The 18,645-nt window shown below is 40.8% G+C and overlaps 1 protein-coding gene across 1 annotated transcript in view; it reads right to left on the bottom strand.

Annotated features, from left to right (window-relative positions):
- Positions 1-18,645, bottom strand: part of ST6GALNAC3 (ST6 N-acetylgalactosaminide alpha-2,6-sialyltransferase 3) — a 123,019-nt gene that overhangs the window by 88,003 nt on the left and 16,371 nt on the right. The window contains 1 exon segment of the mRNA XM_040626588.1: positions 2,263-2,501. Coding sequence (XP_040482522.1) covers positions 2,263-2,501 — 239 coding nt within the window.

Raw genomic sequence — 18,645 nt, forward strand, 5'->3', positions numbered from 1 at the left:
TCTTTTTTTTTATTTTGTCGTCTTACCTCCTATCTACATCCCAAAGATTCTTGCATCTTTGGTTCAAAGTCATTCTTCCATAGTGTCACACAGAGCTGTGGTTCGTTCATTTTCGCAGCTGTAGCGTATTCCAGTGTATGTAGCACTATTTTAATCTTCTCCTTCTGACAGATAGCTGGGTTGCTGCCAGGTTCTAGCTGTCATGAATGATGCTGCCACACATGCCATCCCTGCCCCTGGTGCCTGTGCTCTTGAGTGCCTCCAGCGAGCACACCAATGCCTGGACATGCTGGGGCATGGCATATGAAGATCTTCAACTTTATTCTGATAGCAGGAAGCTGTTTCTTCCAAAGTGCTTGTTCCAATTTATATTGCCCATCCTAGTGTATAAGAATTCCTAGTGTTCTAGGGGAACGCCTGGGTGGCTTACTCGGTTGAACGTTGGACTCTTGATTTTAGCTCAGGTCATGATCTCAGGGTTGTGAGATCACACCCCGCATCAGTTGGACCCTGACCTGAGCGTGGAGTCTGCCTCTCTCCCTCTACCCTGGTATTACAATAACTGGTATTACAATAACTTTGATGTTGTTGTCCTTACAGAACTGGCATGCCAACCATGCCTGTGTCCCTCAAAACTTAAAAACTCTTTCCAGTAATCATGCTTCCTCCCAAGATGGACCCTCTGCAGGAGCAAAATAATGATCAATATCATCTGGTAAAGTCATTGTATTAAGAACTACACCAATACTCAAAAAAAATTTAAAAAGAAAAATATAAATAGAAACTATATCAACAGAATTTTAAAGATAGCCTTGTTGATGTGACTAATTAAATAAGTGCATTTCAGGTCAGTTTTCCAGTTCTGCTCCAAGATTCAATCCATTAATATTTAGATAAACGAAAGGGTCTTTAACATTTGGTGGGATTTCCCTCATGAGAGTAGTTCTTGAGACACTGTAGTCACATGTTTCATTTTCTACCTGTGACAGGCACTTGTGAGATGATCAACACAATCCAGTAATTATAGAATATTCAGTGATGGCCGAAAATGAAAGTAACGGAAGAGGAGAGTGACACAAACTATTCTCCAAGAGATACATTTTTATATAGGCAATCGATTTATTAGGACACTCAACAAATGCAAGCCATGGACACTTTTTTTAAAAGGAATTTAAAACTAACGAAAGAATAAACATCAAGCAAAGCTTTGTCTTTTTACTATAAAGGTCTAATAAAAAGCCTGTAAATCCTGCAGCTACAGAAACAATTTTCAAAGAATCAAATTAACCAGAAGCAGTGACTCAAGTATGATATTGCCTACAAAAGGGGACGGACCAAGCTAGCTTTCAGTATCCCTCCCTGGATGCTAAGAATAGCTCTCAGGACAGGAGCAGCTAGCTTTCTGCATGTAAGTCTCCTCTCTAGTATCTCTACGAAATGACCTGTCAATGGGATCTGATCCAAAACTCTTCCCAGTGATGTAGACACTCTGATGACTTGTACCCTTGTCGCCAACAACTTCAAACAGACTTGGACTTTGCATCTATGAATATTAACCTCACATTTACCCCACTCTATAGAAACCAATAGTGAAAACAATTGTGTTAACCACTTCTATACACTTCACATATTTTGGGAGGTTCATTATTCTTTACTTCTCTCCAAGATACAAATTCTTGCTTAGAAAAGTGCTACTAGCTCAGTGTAGCATACTTTCTAGCTGTCCATATACTTCCATTCTCTCCTGTACGACCAAATGGCTATGAAGATTTAGAGGTTCAGTGATTACGGGACTTAAATGATTTTAACCCCTTTAAATTTGGAAACTCTTTAAATCCCATTATCTCTGCAGCCATGGAGAATTCTAAAATCAGCTTGGCCTTTCTAGCTCTAGGTCTAAGGATTACAGAGTTTTAAAGAATAGAAATGCTTCTCTGCAGTTCTACAAAGAGCTGTCCCCAACCAGTTCACCTCCAGGAAATAAAGCCAGCCCGTTCCCCAGCCAGTAACTGCTGATCAGAGTTCTGAAATAGAAAGATATGTATGTTCTGTCACAAACCACCAGGAAAACAAGTAATTGCCTCCTCGACTCCACGTGAAGCTAGTGAATCCGAGATTCGATGTAGCGGGGGCCAGCAGACTTCAGACAGGTGTCTGTAAATGTCGAAGAATGAGAAAAGAGCAAATGCCAGGGACCCAAAGAAGCTTAGAGAGGCAAAGAGAGTGAGTTCATGAATCCTAGGAAACCCTCCGAGGTCTTACCTCTCGCGTCCTCACATTTATGTATCCATAGTGAGTTCGAAGGGGCCGCCTGTAGCTGTGGGAGAATGGTATCCATTTTGTGCCAGGCTGTCCAAAGCAGTTTAGCAGCAGTGGGAAATTCACTTCATTTACAAGACGCACAACCAGCAGGAAGAGGAACGCTGCTATGAAGCTCACTGCGATCATAGACTTTCTCTACAAAACATTAAAAAAGAATGAATGAATGAACGAATGAATGACTTTCAACCAAAAGTAGTCACAGAAGGAGTTTCCGTTATTTATCTCTCCTTTTCTTTCAAAGGGATCAAAGGACTCTTCACTTAGGATATTTCACTTGGAGACAGAATGTAATCATTTGGTGACCAGGTTGCTCTCGTGAGCCTCTGAGAGCAAGTACAGCAACTTTCTTAGGTTATCTTTCCTTCCATACCTACCCTTCTTTACTTCCCTATATTCCTCAATAATGTCTATTCAATTTTCAAAATGCAAATCAAATATCCCCAACTATAGGAAGCCCTTCTTAACTGCTCAGCTCCCTTCCACCATCATCCCTTCACCCCAACCTATCTACCCTGTAGAAACAAGCAGTCTTGCCACTCCCATACCTTGAAGGCCCTTCTATTGGTGCACACGTTTCATTGTATAATTATTTATATGACTTCTCCTGCATCTAACTGTGACATCCTGGAGAACGAGAATATACTGTCATACTGACCTCTGTATCCCAGGTCCTTAACACGGTACCTTACATATAGTAGGCGTCCAAGAAACATTTGAGTGAATCAATGAATGAATGAATGGATGGATGGATTTTTCACATCCTTGCAGACACTTTACCAACAATGACTTTGTTTCTTTATCTAGCACCCACGACAGGGAGGAATCTTTGCCTGTGCCAAAGGATATACAAAAGTAGGACTCAAAAAGCTCAGAATTTGAGTAGGACAAAAACCATGCCAAGCAGCGTAAGAACATCCCTGTAAACGTGTTGCTATGGAGCAAGAGCAGGAGCCACGGCGTCTGGCTGGGGTGGGGGAAAGCAGGGATGTGGTTGAGATTGAGCCAGATAAAATGCATGAGTTTTTTTCAGTAGAGATGTGTGAGTGAAGCTTTCCAGGTAGAGGGAACAGAGCAAGGAGACAAAAAAACATGGGGTTATTCATAGCTACATCGCACTTTGTCTTCCGGGGGAACAGAGGAGGAGAAAAAGCTCGAAACAAATGATAACTTGATGCACTGCCTGAAAGACCAAGCTGAGAAGTCTACTGAGTTTGCTAGGTGATGGAAAACCAAAGGAGGTTTTGTTTGTTTGCTTGTTTAATGTTTTAAAGGTGACTTGTAAGTTATAATCGCACATCAGTGCTGAAGATGTTTTAGAGCAGGGAGACACTAAAGCCAGGCAGCAACTCACAGGAGGCTACTCCACTGGCTCAGACAAAAGTAATGAGGGATGGGAACTACAGCAGTGGCAAGGGGAATACAAGGGTAGGAAAAGATATGAGAAACTCCATGTAGGTGATAGGCAGAGACCGTGGCTCCTGATTGGATAGAGGTGCAGATGAAAAATTCAGAGATGCCTGAGAGTTCGAGTCTAGGTAACTGCAAAAATCCTGGTCCTACCAAGAGAAACCAGAGTGATCAGAGCAAGAACCGATGTAAAAGAGTAAGAGGATAAAGCCCTTGTCTTTCAAAGTCCTAGTTTTCATCCAGATGGTGGGTCATCTGAATGGAGCCACTCAGGAGTCAGGTGGAAGGTCAAGTCTAGAGCAAAAAGAAAGAGCAGAGCGGAGGAGGGCAGATGTGAGGAGCAACTCTGCCTTGAAGTCCAGAGTGAAGACACAATGAGATATTCCTCCATGAAGCTGGGCATGGCCCTTGATTCTTCTTCAAACGTAAGGGAAGCCAAATAACTTTTCAGGAACGACTGGATATGTGTTGTTGTGTTTCCAGCTTACCACTTCCTGGTGAAATAAGCTTCTTTTTGCTCTTCACAGAGCGTCCCAAAGGAGAAAAGAAACCCAAAGCCAAACCCTGTCCCTCCCTGGGCCACAGTCACAGTCTCTGCAAGGACAGTGGAATAAGCCTCCAGAAGCCAGAGACCCCAAAGGAAGTCTTCACTCTTGCTCAGCTCCCATAATTTACAAAAGCCCCATCCCTCTGTCTAGCCAGCCTGATTTTCCAATCACCTGAAAGTCCCTTGAGTTCTGCCTCCTCAAAACCCCTTATCTCACCACTAACTATCACCGCCTTACCTCATTTAAGCTTCTAATCATGAAAAACTGTTTTAATTTGCTCCTCTGTGGAATCATTATGTCCACAACATTGCAATGTGTCAAGGTAACAGCTTAAATGAGGTGATGGATCTTACAAGTTTAAAGGGACACAGACCAGAACAGATGGCTAAATAAAAGCAAAGAGGCCAGTCACCCATTAAGTAAACAGGTAAGAACCTTTTTTTACTGCCATCCGGTAGCTTGCTGCAAAACAGCAGTTTTCTTTGAAGGAGACCCAGATGGGATTTGTGCCTTTGTCTATTCCAGAGCTCGGCAGGGCTCTGTGGTTCTCCTGCTTGCTGCACTGCATTGCATGGCTGGGGGTTTGGGGACAAAGGCACAGAGGGCCTTTCTGAATTCGCTGATCTCGCGTAACCACATACACACAATGCATACATGAGAGGAAAATAAATCAACCATTTGGAGAGAAACTTCAATATGGAATGAAATCACAGTTGTAAGAGTTCGCTCCCTAGTAATCCATGTCTGCCTCCCATGTTTTATCAAAGGGAACCAAGTAATGAGCACAGAGAGGATGAGGGGAGCAAATGGAGAGTAGAAGCCAGACAGACTCCTCTGTGCTTGACCTGGAATCATATTCTGCAGTGGGCAGAGGCGTTCCTTTCGTAGCTCAGGCTTTGCCTGGACCAGATTCTTTGCTTTCTTTATGTTTCAATATTCTTCTTTAACATGAAAGCATTCTCAGAGTGCTGATATAAAACCACCCTGAAATTTCACTAGAAAAGGTATAATTTCAAGCACATTCTGTACTTCAGACAGCAAGGACAACAGGACGCCACACTGACACGCATCCTTCTAGCAGTCATTCCTGCCAAATCATGACCTTGAACTTTAGCAATTACAATAAAGCCCGTGGATGAGGCTTTTGGAAGTCTACCATACCAGAATGCAGTGAGAATGTGTTTGCGTTTGTGGGCGGGATGTGGGAGTTGGGGAAGTAACAAAATACTAATACATATGATATATAGGAATGTATTTACTCCTCCAATTCTCTCACTGAGCCCATGCCCTGTACAGACTTGGTGAGGGGCTGAAAAGCAGAAATAAAACCCTAAAAGACATAAAATGATGCCTCCAAAGAGTCACAGCTTCGTGCAAATGGCCAATAAACAGAATGGTAAAATGCCACATATCATGTGGTATGTGCCGGCCCAGGGGAAGCGGGAAGGGCTGTGCATGGGACAGTTCGGGGAATGCTTGTTTGGGGAGGCAGTATTCAAATGGAGTCCTGAAGAATGAGGAGTTAGACAAGTGAAGATGGGAAGGGCATTCCAGGCAGAGGGAACAGCACAGACTAAGGCCTTAAATTGGTCAGCAACCTGCAAATGATTTGGTAAAGAATACACAGACTGTATGTGGTGGGAGATGATGGTAGGGAAGTAGACAGGATTTGAATTCAAACACAAAAAATAGTAAGCCAAATACATTCAGTCAGATGCAATTATCTGTCCCATCCACCTTACATTAGGATAACGAAAGGGTAAATGCATAAAAGTGCTATGCTTTATGGTTCTAAAACTTTCTTCACTCTCCAATCAAGTGAAAATGTATCCATCACGTCATCTTATTTGAAACTGCCATCTAGCACACCACAATGCCTTGTTTCCAGTTACTTAAGTTTATTCCATCAGTGACTTATCCAAGCAATTGTTTGGAGTCCAGCAACACTCAGCAAAGTAGAAGACTCTACTTATTTCTCTGCTCAATGGCTAACAATCTGTTTATGGAAGTGATCCCTGCTGTCTTTACTGAAATAATTGGGGCATCTCCAAAATCCAACAACCAGCAACTATGTAAAACAAACAAACAAACAAACAAACAAAACAAAACAAAAAAAACAATTAAGTACTCATCAAGTTTATAAAAGACTCGATTTGACAAACTTTTCATACTGCAAAAATAGGCATTAAATTTAATAGGTCATTCCTCTAAGATCAGAAGTATGAACTTTAGGGGCATCTGGCTGACTCAGTCAGTAGAGCATGTGCCTCTCAATCTCAGAGTCGTGAGTTCAAGCCCTGCACTTGGCACACAGCCTACTTAAAAAAAAAAAAAGTATGAACTTAAAATAAAATAATACAACGGGTGGAAAACTCACCGTTCTGGCACACAGTGAGTACTCAAAAGTATGAACTTAAAATAAAATAATACAACGGGTGGAAAACTCACCGTTCTGGCACACAGTGAGTACTCAAAAATGGGAGATGTTATCATTATAACTACTAATTGCCAGAGCCTTGTTGGCCATTAGCCAGTTGGTAAGAACTGGCCAGCCCATGTGAATGCATGATAAAAACTTGGAGATATCTTTTCTCAAATATTCCAAGCAGCTGCACTGCCTTGAACTATTCTGTGAAACTTATCCACACAAGCTCTGAGAGAATGTCACTGTGGCCCAAATAGAGCTGATGAATTGCTTCAGGGAAAGCTTTCTCCTTCTTTGTTCCTCATTTTGGGCAAGTCTGAAGGGGCCTTTAACAGCTGAGACATTTAGAATTTAATCCCCTCTGTGCTGCAAAAATATGCATCAGAAATGTGGCATTCCAGTTGCTTGCTCTTTAGAGTTGGAATATCATTTATCAGACTTATAGCAGAAATACCTATTTCAAAATAAAACCCACAGAGAATTCATGATTTAGGGAGAAAACAATTGCAAATATTTGTACCTAGCAAATTTGCAAGCTATATTAACGTTCATAGGTTTTTATTCTTTCCACCACAGAATTAGTCTTTAACCTCGGCATAAAGTCTTTACTTTTTAATTTAGTCAGTTACTAGATTTTTTGTTTCTTTTTCATAAATGATTAACAAAGGTATAAAGCTGTATTTTTCCATTTAAATAGTATTATTTAGTTACCAAAGTAGTTGCTTTCCAGGGTAAAACTGTATATATTTTTGTCCATATGCTGTCATTCATCTAATAATAAATATCTGTATTGATTGATTATTTATATCAGTGCTTAAACCCCTCACACATTGATGAGTGCCTACCCATTACATATTTGTGACCTTATCAAATACAAATTCTTCTCTAATATAGAAAATTGTATCATCAATTTAATTCTACCTTGTGTCATTGGCCAAGCTCCTAGTGTGGTTCTCCCAAAATACAATACAGCTTCTTCTCATTTGTATAAGGATGAATTAGCAAAGCTCAGAGTATACAGATAAAATCTTCATTTGTTTTGTTATCTATTGAGTCAACAAACTGGATCCTGCTTATTAAACTACAGTGAACTCTGGGGAAAACATCACCCATTTGTTGGGAGGGAGGTGAGGAAAGGGAGGTAGTAACAGGGGGCCAGACCTAAATCGGTAGAGCCCATACTTAGGCAGCATAGCTGGTGACAGACTCATTGAGGTCATCAAGAAGGGGGTAGTGAATGTCAAACAAGGTCAACATAAGAGAATAAGGAGCATTTCAGAATCCACAAAGCTGCTGAAGAAAATGTGATGATCTAAAAGAAATACATTTTGGGAGTAGGCTTTGAGGAGGGCAGAAGGAGTACAGCTAGAGAGGCAGAAAGGGATCTGACTATGGACGGTCTTGTACTTCATGCCAAGGAGTCTGGACTTACACCCTAGAATCCAAAGAAGAGATCTAAGTGTGAGATAGACAGGATCAGATTTGATTTTGGGAAACTCACTCTGGACATGGTGTGGTCAATGAATGAGGAGGTGGGAAAGACCCTCTTGGGAAAGATAATGACAAGAGCAACATGGACCACTTCATCAGGTATCACTAACAGATGTTCAATTCTCAATTTGAAAACTGCAATTGTTACTTTTGGTGACTGGTTTTTCTTCTCCTAGTAGGGCACTAGGATTAAAGTCCAGACATAGTATATATGTATAAACATTCATCATAGTCTTAATAGAAGATAATATTTAGTGAGTGTTATTAGTTGAAGAAATGCTTCTGTAATCCTCATTTTCCAGACAAAGAAAGAGAGATGTAGAGAGTTTGAGAGACTTGTCCAAGGTCACAGAGCAAGAAAATAATAAACACGGGTATTTAACTCAGATATTCCGACTCCAAAGCCTGTGATCTTGTGTATGAATTAACTAAGTTGTTAATTTTACTCATACCAAAGGGAACACTCTTAGGGGACTGGTTCAGAAATTTTAAAAACTGGTACTAACCCTAAGTAGATTTTGTAATACGTTTTGTCAATAAACAAAATAATTCATATGGAAAATTAAGTGGCTGATCTGAAGCACGATAATTATATTTACCTCAAAATCAGTAATTTGTGGGCAAATTTAATTCTGGCTTTATTCCCAGTACTAAAAAGACAACTTCAGGGTCCCATTGGTTAGCACTCAGGGAAAATAAAGCAATTATTCTTCTACTTCTGCTAGAGAGTATTAGGTCCCCTTTGTCAATCAATAGTATGGAGTCCTATTACCGTAGTTTCCAGGAACCAACATGATCAAATGGACATGTCTTCCTTTCTTAGCACCACAATTCTGCAGTCCTTCTATTCAATGAAGATGCAGCGAAAACAGCATAATGCTGATGGTTTCATTAAAAAAAAAATAAGTAGTACACAACCTTCAATATGGTGACCTGCTTTAAGAATTTGGAACCCATGTCAACATGTCACCATCAACACAGGTACAGTCCATACTGAATTACAGATGCAACAAACAAAAACCAAGGCAAGAGAGTTCTCAGGGGCACCACGGTCATACATGATCCTGTGCAAAGTCCTAGGGAGAAATCACAGGTGGCCAAAATTTCTTCAGGGACTTTTTGCCCAATGGAGACTCCCTATCGTTGCAAACACTCTAGAGAAGTTCAAGTTCACATGAGCACTATCACACTGAACTTTCTAGCACTTATATTAAAACCATAATGAAAACTGTCAATGGATATTTTATATGCTACACATCTTTCTTATTTGAGGAGGGGACTTAGGTTTTCCTGTCCTGATTTGATTTTCAGACTGCTACAATATCAAATGAAAACAATCATGGCTACATTGACTGAGTTCGTTTCATTTTGAAAAATTATATAAAACCAGTTTATCTCATTTTGCCTTTCATCTTTATCATACTGCTTCAGCATATGTCCTTTCACGTGGCAGAAAGGAATCAAAATTCTTCAGAAACACAAGATAGAGCTGAAGATTGGTACTGAGTATGTAGAATGAAGGAGCCCAGAAAGCAAAGTCTCTCAGTGTGGCTGTGCAGATAGACACAGAGAAATTTAATCCAAAGGGCCAGTTCTCATGATTAAGAACATCAGAGATCGGGACAGATAGCCCTGAAGTTACTTCTTTTTTTCATTACATTCTTGAACTTAGGGGAACAAATATCTTCCAGTCTGCCTGTTGTTGTCTCTCTGTACCCCTGGCATTCTGTAGAGGGAAGAGAGGTGCTAACTAACCAGAGATGATGAAGATACTTAGGTAACCAGCCTGGGTGATTTTGTTTATTCTCTGCCACCTTACAGAACACTGGCCTTTGTCTGGTTTCTGCAAATACCTGCTTGGCATCTTTTACTCTTACAGAGATGAGTTTGTCTCTTAGAATCCAATTCTTACTTTCAAGGTGTTCAGGACAAAGAAGTGGAATATAAGGATAAATTCTGGTGATCCTGGTGTCATTAGGGAGGGAGTCATCCCCACAGGCATCATGATAATGATGAAAATGACAACCATGAAGACGATGATGGGACCCTTTATTTTTCTGTGAATTGATGCGATGTTGATATCGTACAGCATATATCTTTGAACACCCTCTCAGACCTGTCACCCACATGATTCTCCCTATAACCAGTGAAGTAGGAAGGGAAGTGTGGATGCTTGGAGGTCTCCTGTCCCATCTGTCATTTCATCCCTCCCTATTTCAGGCTGGCATCTCAACATTCCCTAAAGTCCTTTTGCTACCCAGTTTCCCGTCACTTTGTCCAGACTGCTTCTTACTGCACCTTGCTATTTTCTACCATTCTCATCTCTACAAGTGCAAATTTAACTCAGCTCAAAGGGCATTTCCTCCTTAAAGCCTGTAACCCTCTCTGGCTTCTAGGTGGCCAATGACAGTGAGGTGAGATGGGATGGATAGAGAAGGAAGATCAAGGAAAGAGGATAGGAGGAGGAGAATGAAAAGGAGGGGCGGGAAGGGAAAGGTTCCCCTATAATTTTTGTTTGTAATAATTCATTAAGGGGTGCCTGGGTGGCTCAGGTCAAGATCAGAGTCATGAGATCAAGTCCTATGTTGGGGTCCATGCTGGGTGTGGAATCTACTTAGGATTCTCTCTCTCCTTCTGTCCCTCCCTGCCCCACTCACTCTCTTTCTCTCTCTCTCTCTCTCTCAAAAAAAAAAAAAAAAAGAAGAAAGAAAAGAATTCCTTGAGAACGTGAATAAAGTCTGAGAAACATCTCAGGCAGCATTAAGCACAACATCTTGAATTTGGGAGATATTCAGTAAATATGTGTGGAAGAAATAAAAGAATGAAGGAGACAAGGAAGGGTAGAGGATTAAAAATTATTCTCTTCTAAATTCAAGTGGTAAATTATCTGAAAAGTTTCAGATCGGATCATTAGGGGAATTACGTTTTCTATGAATCAAATCATTCTTTTTTCCTCTTAATTCACCTCACTTGGACATTTCTGTGTAGATTTGATGTGGGCATGGTGGGCGGTGGGGGGAAAGGGTTAGGATGGGGGAATATAAAGTGAAGTAAGAAGAATCTGAGTATTCTGAGAATTGATTTGAGGTTCCTGGTAGAACTTGCAGATCTGAATGGTAGTAAACCTGCTTAGAACAACATCCTTTATCCGATACATAATAAAAAGATTTGACGAATTCACATTTTTTAGAAAACCAACTCTTGTCTGAGGATAACACTTAAAACATGAATCCCGGGGCACCTGGGTGGCACAGTCATTAAGCGTCTGCCTTCGGCTCAGGGCGTGATCCCAGAGTTCTGGGATCGAGTCCCACATCAGGCTTCTCCGCTGGGAGCCTGCTTCTTCCTCTCCCACTCCCCTGCCTGTGTTCCCTCTCTCGCTGGCTGTCTCTGTCAAATAAATAAAAAAAAAACAATCTTAAAAAAAAAAAAAAAACACATTAATCCCACACCAGGGAATGAGAAGTGGGTAACAAAAGGATACCCTGTCCTAGTAATAAGGACAATGGCACATTTTCTGAGGGGAGGGACTCGCAACAGTCTGCTGTGTGCTCAGCAAGGGCTTTACAGGGATGAAACGGATTCTCACCAGCAGCCTATCTGCAGACTCAGGGTGGTCAAGTAACACTAAGTAAGTCAATGTATGTCACCTTGGGCATGTTGCTCTTAACCTCTTTGTGCCTCCGTGCCAATTTCTTACTTGAAATTGGAGAAACAGTAGTACCTACCTAATATGATCGCTAACAGTTTAAATGATTTACTACATATGAAGAACCCCAAAAGCACTGCCTGGCAAAGGGAAAGTGCTCAGTAAATGTTACCTCTTCTTAACAGTTATTTCATCAACTCTGAGATACCATCAATTGTTATCGTTAGATACATGGTTACTCTAAATACAGTAGGAAAGAAAAGCAAGATGGGGAGTCTAATAATAGACCTCTGCAAAAAGCTAAGACGCCAAAATGCTATTTCCTTAAAGTTCGAATATCCCAGAAATAAAGCTGCCATTCAGAATGGCACAGCAAGAGAAGAGAAAGGAAAAATAATCTCCCCTGAGAATTCGAACCACAAGCAGGTACTCATGCAGGTTTTTGATACAAGTTCACACTACCGGTGTGATTCAAGAAAAATCTCAGTAAATAATTCAATTTAAAGTGGTCTCAGGTTGGCAGTATCCCCAGGTGACCATTTGAAACAACGCAAATCCTATCTGGGAGAATTTAACTTCGTTGCAGGCTGGTAGTGACTGCAAGGTAGTATTGAGAATACAGGCAGCTCACTCTCAGACGTGTGGAAAAAACATAGTAAAATCAATGAAGTCTGGTGGTATCAAAGTCATCGTCATCACTATGATCATCATCATCATCATTCTAGAGAACAAAGAGAATCGGGAATGGGACCTGGATTATTCTAAACACCTATCCCTTACCCTGTGTTTTAAAGGAGCCTTAACCACAAGTCCACAAAGAAAGAATAACAATGAGCCCTGAAGTTGCTTGGAACATTGGAATTCACCAACATAGAAGCCTTTTCGGTTTTTTTTCTTCTTTTTGAAATTGCACAAGTTAAAAAATATTTTTTTTAAAGCCTTCTTTTTTTGAACATATTTCGATGACCCTGGGCACGTATGCATGTCATACTGCATCTCCATGCACAGATGTCAACTGTGGCACCTCCCGGCATCTCTCTAAGGAATAGACACTGTCCTCTTGTAGGTCAAAGCAGAGCCCTGGCAGAGGAACACACATATTCAAAAGTCTTTGCTGAACACAAGTAGAGTTTTGCCAGAGCACAGGTCTCATGGTAATAATAAATTGTACTGTGCCAAGAACACTTGAATTTCTAAGTAAGACAGTTTTCCTATCGATTCTGGGTTTAATATTGCATTGGCAGTAATTTGAATCGCTCATGCAACATAAAGCATATTAGTTTATTACTTATAGTCTCCTGTGCTAGAATAGCAAAGGCAGAAAGATCTCCACTGTTAAGCAGAAGCCTGGAAATACACGCACGATGTCTGTTATCAGTGAGTCTTTGATCTATATTATTATCATACACAGATCAGTCAATGCCATATTTCCAACAGCACACAAGCCTTCTCTATTTAGATGTCCCAGAGGCAACTCAAATTTAATAGCCCAAATCCAAACTGATGATATCCTCCCTCCCCAATCCACTCTTCCTCATCTACCCTGTCCTTCTAAAAAGCTACCACTAAAGTTACTTTAGAGCCCCAGTAACTAAAAGCTCACCCTACTTAGCTATATGACTTTGAGCATCTTAATTTTCTTTGTCCATGTTCCTCATCTGTAAAATCTTCAAGTCATTGTGAAAATAAATAATGAGATAATGCGTAAAGGACCTAGCTTAGTGCCCAGCACATAGCAGGCAATCAATGAGCATTAATTTCCTTAGTTTCTCCACTTATTAGATCCCCTGCCCAAGTTACTCTGCCTTCCAGGAATGTCTTCTTCTTTCCTTTCTCTGTGAGGAAAACTGATAGTTATTCTTCAATACTAAATCTAAGCATCATCTCCTGTGAAATGGTCCTGACCCTCCAGGAAGATTTAAGAGCACTTTGTTCTGAAGCATGTTTCAGATCATATGGTAATTATTTGATTGCCCATCCCCCTCCATCATTCAACCAAATTCAGAAAACACATGCCCCCCCCCGCCCCGCATTCTCCGCAGACATTGCTAATCAACCCCAGCACCATTTCCCCCTGAGTTAGGATGCAACTTCAGAATCCTATCAACACAGTGTTCCAGGCAGTAGTGGTCTTCATCAATTCGACCTCGTATATTTACCTCTGTAGCACAAGACAAGTAGCAGCTTGAGGCCAGAACTATGCCTTGATAAGTCCGTAACCAAGGTGACCACAGGTAAGGCTGTTATCCTCTCTGGGCCTTGATTTCTTCATCTGTAAGATGGAATGTCTTTAGGATCCTAGATGACTCACGAAGGATCCAATCCCTCATGTCTAATGACAATGTAATGAGGACCCAGGGACCCTGACTGGCCAGAGCTTGTGTCACTATGAGTGAGGCTTACAGCATGGCTGTGTACATGGCCCCACGCTTGGTCAAGGCCCATTTCTTTTTTTTTTTTTTTAATTATTATTTATTTATTTGACAGAGACAGAGACAGCCAGCGAGAGAGGGAACACAAGCAGGGGGAGTGGGAGAGGAAGAAGCAGGCTCCTAGCGGAGGAGCCTGATGTGGGGCTCGATCCCACAACGCCGGGATCACGCCCTGAGCCGAAGGCAGACGCTTAACGACTGCGCCACCCAGGCGCCCATTGGTCAAGGCCCATTTCTTATCATAGAGTTAGGCATGCCTTCAGAGACGCGCAAATTGAACCCCGTGTCTATGTAATTGAAATAGAAATGGGGTGAGAATTTGTGATCTTTCAACTTGGTAGATAGCAGCTGCCACTTACCAAAGCCTACCTGATTGCAGCTATTTTGCACCTGCTGAGAAAAAGTTTGCAGCAAAAGAGATTCTTTCCTTTTTAACCCTTATCTGAACAGAAGCTTCCATATTTTTTCACCCAGTTGTATCGAATAGAATCAGGTTCGGTCTCTCATACATATACAGGCGGAAGGGTTAACACACCTGGTCACAGCACCCCCACTAAGCCCCGGCACTCCCAACAGGAGTTTTAAAACTGGGAGTTCAGTTTGTTGAAAATCTGAAATCAAAGCAAGGAGAGTATGAAAATTTTCATTTCTGTGCATATTTCTTAAAATAAGAAAATGTCTGTTTTTGTATCTTATACGTGGCTGCATAAAGATGAAGATTTCTCTGGAGATTATTTGTTCGTTCTACAAGTCAAACATTCAGATTTGTTCAGTAAACATTATCATAAAAAATATTCCCAAAGGTAGTCCCAAGGGAAGACTTACCAATAAATACATGTGAAGAAACAAAGGCCATTCCTCAAAATTTAGAAACATTCAGTTGACAGGAGTTAACTTGTGCGAGGTCTTAATATTTTAACTAAAATCTCAGCTCCGGTACCCAAGATCCAGCCCAGGTGGGTATTCTTTCGCCAGAATTAAGTCCCAAGGATTGAACTTGCACAACCACTACAGGGCTTGGCCCACGGTACACTGAATGTCCCCTGCATATCTCTGTGCATTGTTGCGATGGCTGGCTTAATATCTCTTTCCCTGCTAGGCCGTGAGTTCTTGAAAAGCAGAAGCTCTATCTGTCTTGTTCCCTAACGCTTCCCCATTGGCAAAAGCAGCCAAGCCAGACGTCTTGTGGACACAAACCTTGAAAACACATGAATAATCTGTGAACAGTCCTAAAAGGCCAAGTGAGGGCGGCATGGTTCACCGCCTTGAACCATGTGTCTATGGGCCTGCCCAGCCACAAGGGCAAGGCCACCTCCGTAGTCTAGTCTATTCTCAAGCGCCTAACCACCAATTCATAAGGCGATGCTGAGGAAACACACATTGCCTGTTCACTTAACAATATTTACCAAATTTGTTTGGTAATTTCCCAAAGCGCAAAGATTGGCCCATAATCTTAGCACATTGTGATATCTCCTTGCATTTTGTTACTTTTAGGCAGTATTTTGAAAATCAGGTTTTGCTTCTGATTTTAACAAAGGCTTTTCTTCCTGAGCAAAAGAGATGAGCAGTTCAGCAAGATAGGGCAGCTTTTATCTGCAAAAAATCTGCCTTTCAGCAGAGCAGACAATATGAGCAAAACGGAGGGAAACACATTAAATATTTCCTATATGTGAATTGTGATTCTCTTCTCCCGTGGGATGTGCAAGTGGCAAGATAGTTTATTCCCGTGTGGCTCTGATAGCAGGTCCTGAATACTCTGAATATATCACTTTTATTGCCTTTTATATTGAATTACTGTGAAAGAAAAAATACTTTTGTGAGAATTCAAAATCAAAATACTTTAGGAGCTTTTAGAATCCACCTCCAGGACATAAAGAAAAGCTTAAGAAAACAAATATTTCAGTTCTGCTAAGGGATACTAGATACCACTCCCACTGAGCGAGGGCCCCTTCACAGAAAGGGAGACGTTATCAAATATTTATGCTGACTTTCAGGGAAAATGGTAAGTGTTCTATTTGGGGTTCAGGTACTCTCAGTCCTGTCCCTGCTGCTTTAGAACTTGCCACGTAATGGGACAAAATTTGCCCCAGGGAGCTCTGACCTATAACATTTCGGCCCTGCTTGTTCCTTCTGAAACCTGGCTTAAGATGCCTCCTAACAGCGTTTTTCACTAGAAATCTCAACTCTCCATGATCCATTCATCGTAAAGGTTCTTGTTCAAGATACACCATTTCTTATTTTTTCAGATACATTTTTGGTAGATTTCCTCTTTTTTCCATGCAATCAAGAACTCCACAAACCAAAATAAGTTGTTTCCATCACTTTCATTCCAAGCTTGTCATTTTCTTTTTTTTTTTTTTTTTTTTTTTTAAAGATTTTATTTATTTATTTGACAGAGATAGAGACAGCCAGCGAGAGAGGGAACACAAGCAGGGGGAGTGGGAGAGGAAGAAGCAGGCTCATAGCGGAGGAGCCTGATGTGGGGCTCGATCCCATAACGCCGGGATCACGCCCTGAGCCGAAGGCAGACGCTTAACCGCTGTGCCACCCAGGCGCCCCTAAGCTTGTCATTTTCTATTTAGGTGAGAGAAGGTTGTCTGTAGGCTGTAGGGTAAGATAAAGTCCAAGTGGCTCAGCATGAGATAAAAATCCCTTTATGATCTGACCTCTATTTGTCCAGCTGAGCCCTCAGCCTCCCCAAGTTCATACTTCATACTTTAGCTAGAGTGAGCATCTCATGGTTTTTGGAAGATTCCATGCTTTTTTGATGGCTTCATACATGGTATAGTTCCTTCTACCTAAAATTTCAGTTCACTGGGGACGCCTGGGTGGCTGAGTCGGTTAAACCTCTGCCTTAGGCTCAGGTCATGATCTCAAGGTCCTGGGATCCAGTCCTGCATCGGGCTCCCTGCTCAGCAGGGAGTCTGCTTCTGCTTCTCCCTCTCACTCTCCCTCTGTACACACACAAGCTCTCTCTCTCTCTCTCTCTCTCTCAAATAAACAGAATCTTCAAAAAATAAAAATAAAATTTCAGTTCAGAAAAATTAAAAAAAAAATCTGTCTTTAGACACCAAAAAAAAACTTCACCTCCTCTCGGACATTTCCCCTAGCCTTTCTATTATCTTATCAGGAAATTAGTCCCTAAATTCTTGGGGAGTTCATAGTCAGAGAATAGATGGATGGATGGAAAGATAGAACAAACAAAGTTAAATACAAAACAATTTTTATATACATAAAATTTGTATCGACACAGTCATGTTATAATTGTAGTACCACTAATTCAGCACCTACTAGCACTTGGAATTATACTGGGCCCTTTGCACACACTTCCTCTAACATTAACAACTGCAATGCATGTTAATACTTTTATTCCCTGTTTCATAGTTGAAGAAACTTTTGGCCAAAGGGGATAAATGACGTGCCCAGGATAATAGCTAAAAAGTCATAATTAACGTCAAGATGCAAACCAGACTGTCCAAGAAGCTAGTGATCTTTGCATTATGCCTCAAGAATATCTTATCTCATGGTCCTGTAATTATTTAGTTATATACCTGTCTACTCCATTAGATTACAATGCCTTGGAGGAAAGAACTACATTTTGGACCCTCGTCCTGAACTCACTGTCTGGCACATATTAGGTGCTAAGAAATGGTGAATTGATAAATTAAATGAATATAATAATTTGCCTCTGTGCTTTTCAGGTGAAAAATATTTATTATAAGTGGAAATCAAGATGCTTATGTATCTCTTGATGTTTTGTTTTAATCATTTTCAAGAGGCAATGGTAGTCAAAAGAAAAGATGATTTGGAGATAGAGAGACTATGGTCTACTCTCATCTCCACACTGAACGGATTAGTGCCTATCTACAGATTTCTAAACTGTAAAATGGATATTATAAGAGCCCCTTTTTCACAGATTTATAGGGTTTAACTCTGATAAAGCTTATAAAAAGCCCTATCTTCATAAACACCAAAGTTCCATACAAATGTTGACTAATGCTGATCAACTACAGAAGATAATTTTCCTCAAAGAATATTTGTTTTAAAATATTACTTGTGTAACAAGAAAAATGAGGGCTAAAGAGATTTAATATTTTCTACAAATCAATACACATTTACTGAGCGTCAACACCATGCTTGTATGGGGTCTGAGTTCAGTCTGTTCTCCTAAAAGAAATTTGATGGTGGCAGAAAAGAAGGAGAAAACTAAACTTGATATCTTTCTCATTAAGATTGAAATTCTACAAGGGCAAGAACTGTGTTTTTGTTGCCAATACATCATCTAAGTATTATATTTGGTATACAGGTGGTGCTCAATGAACATTTGTTGCATATACACTCAGGGTTCTCTGTTTAGTAAAATACCATCAT

Source organism: Ursus maritimus, unplaced genomic scaffold (genome assembly GCF_017311325.1).
Source record: "Ursus maritimus isolate PB19 unplaced genomic scaffold, ASM1731132v1 scaffold_12, whole genome shotgun sequence".
Taxonomy (NCBI): Eukaryota; Metazoa; Chordata; class Mammalia; order Carnivora; family Ursidae; genus Ursus; species Ursus maritimus.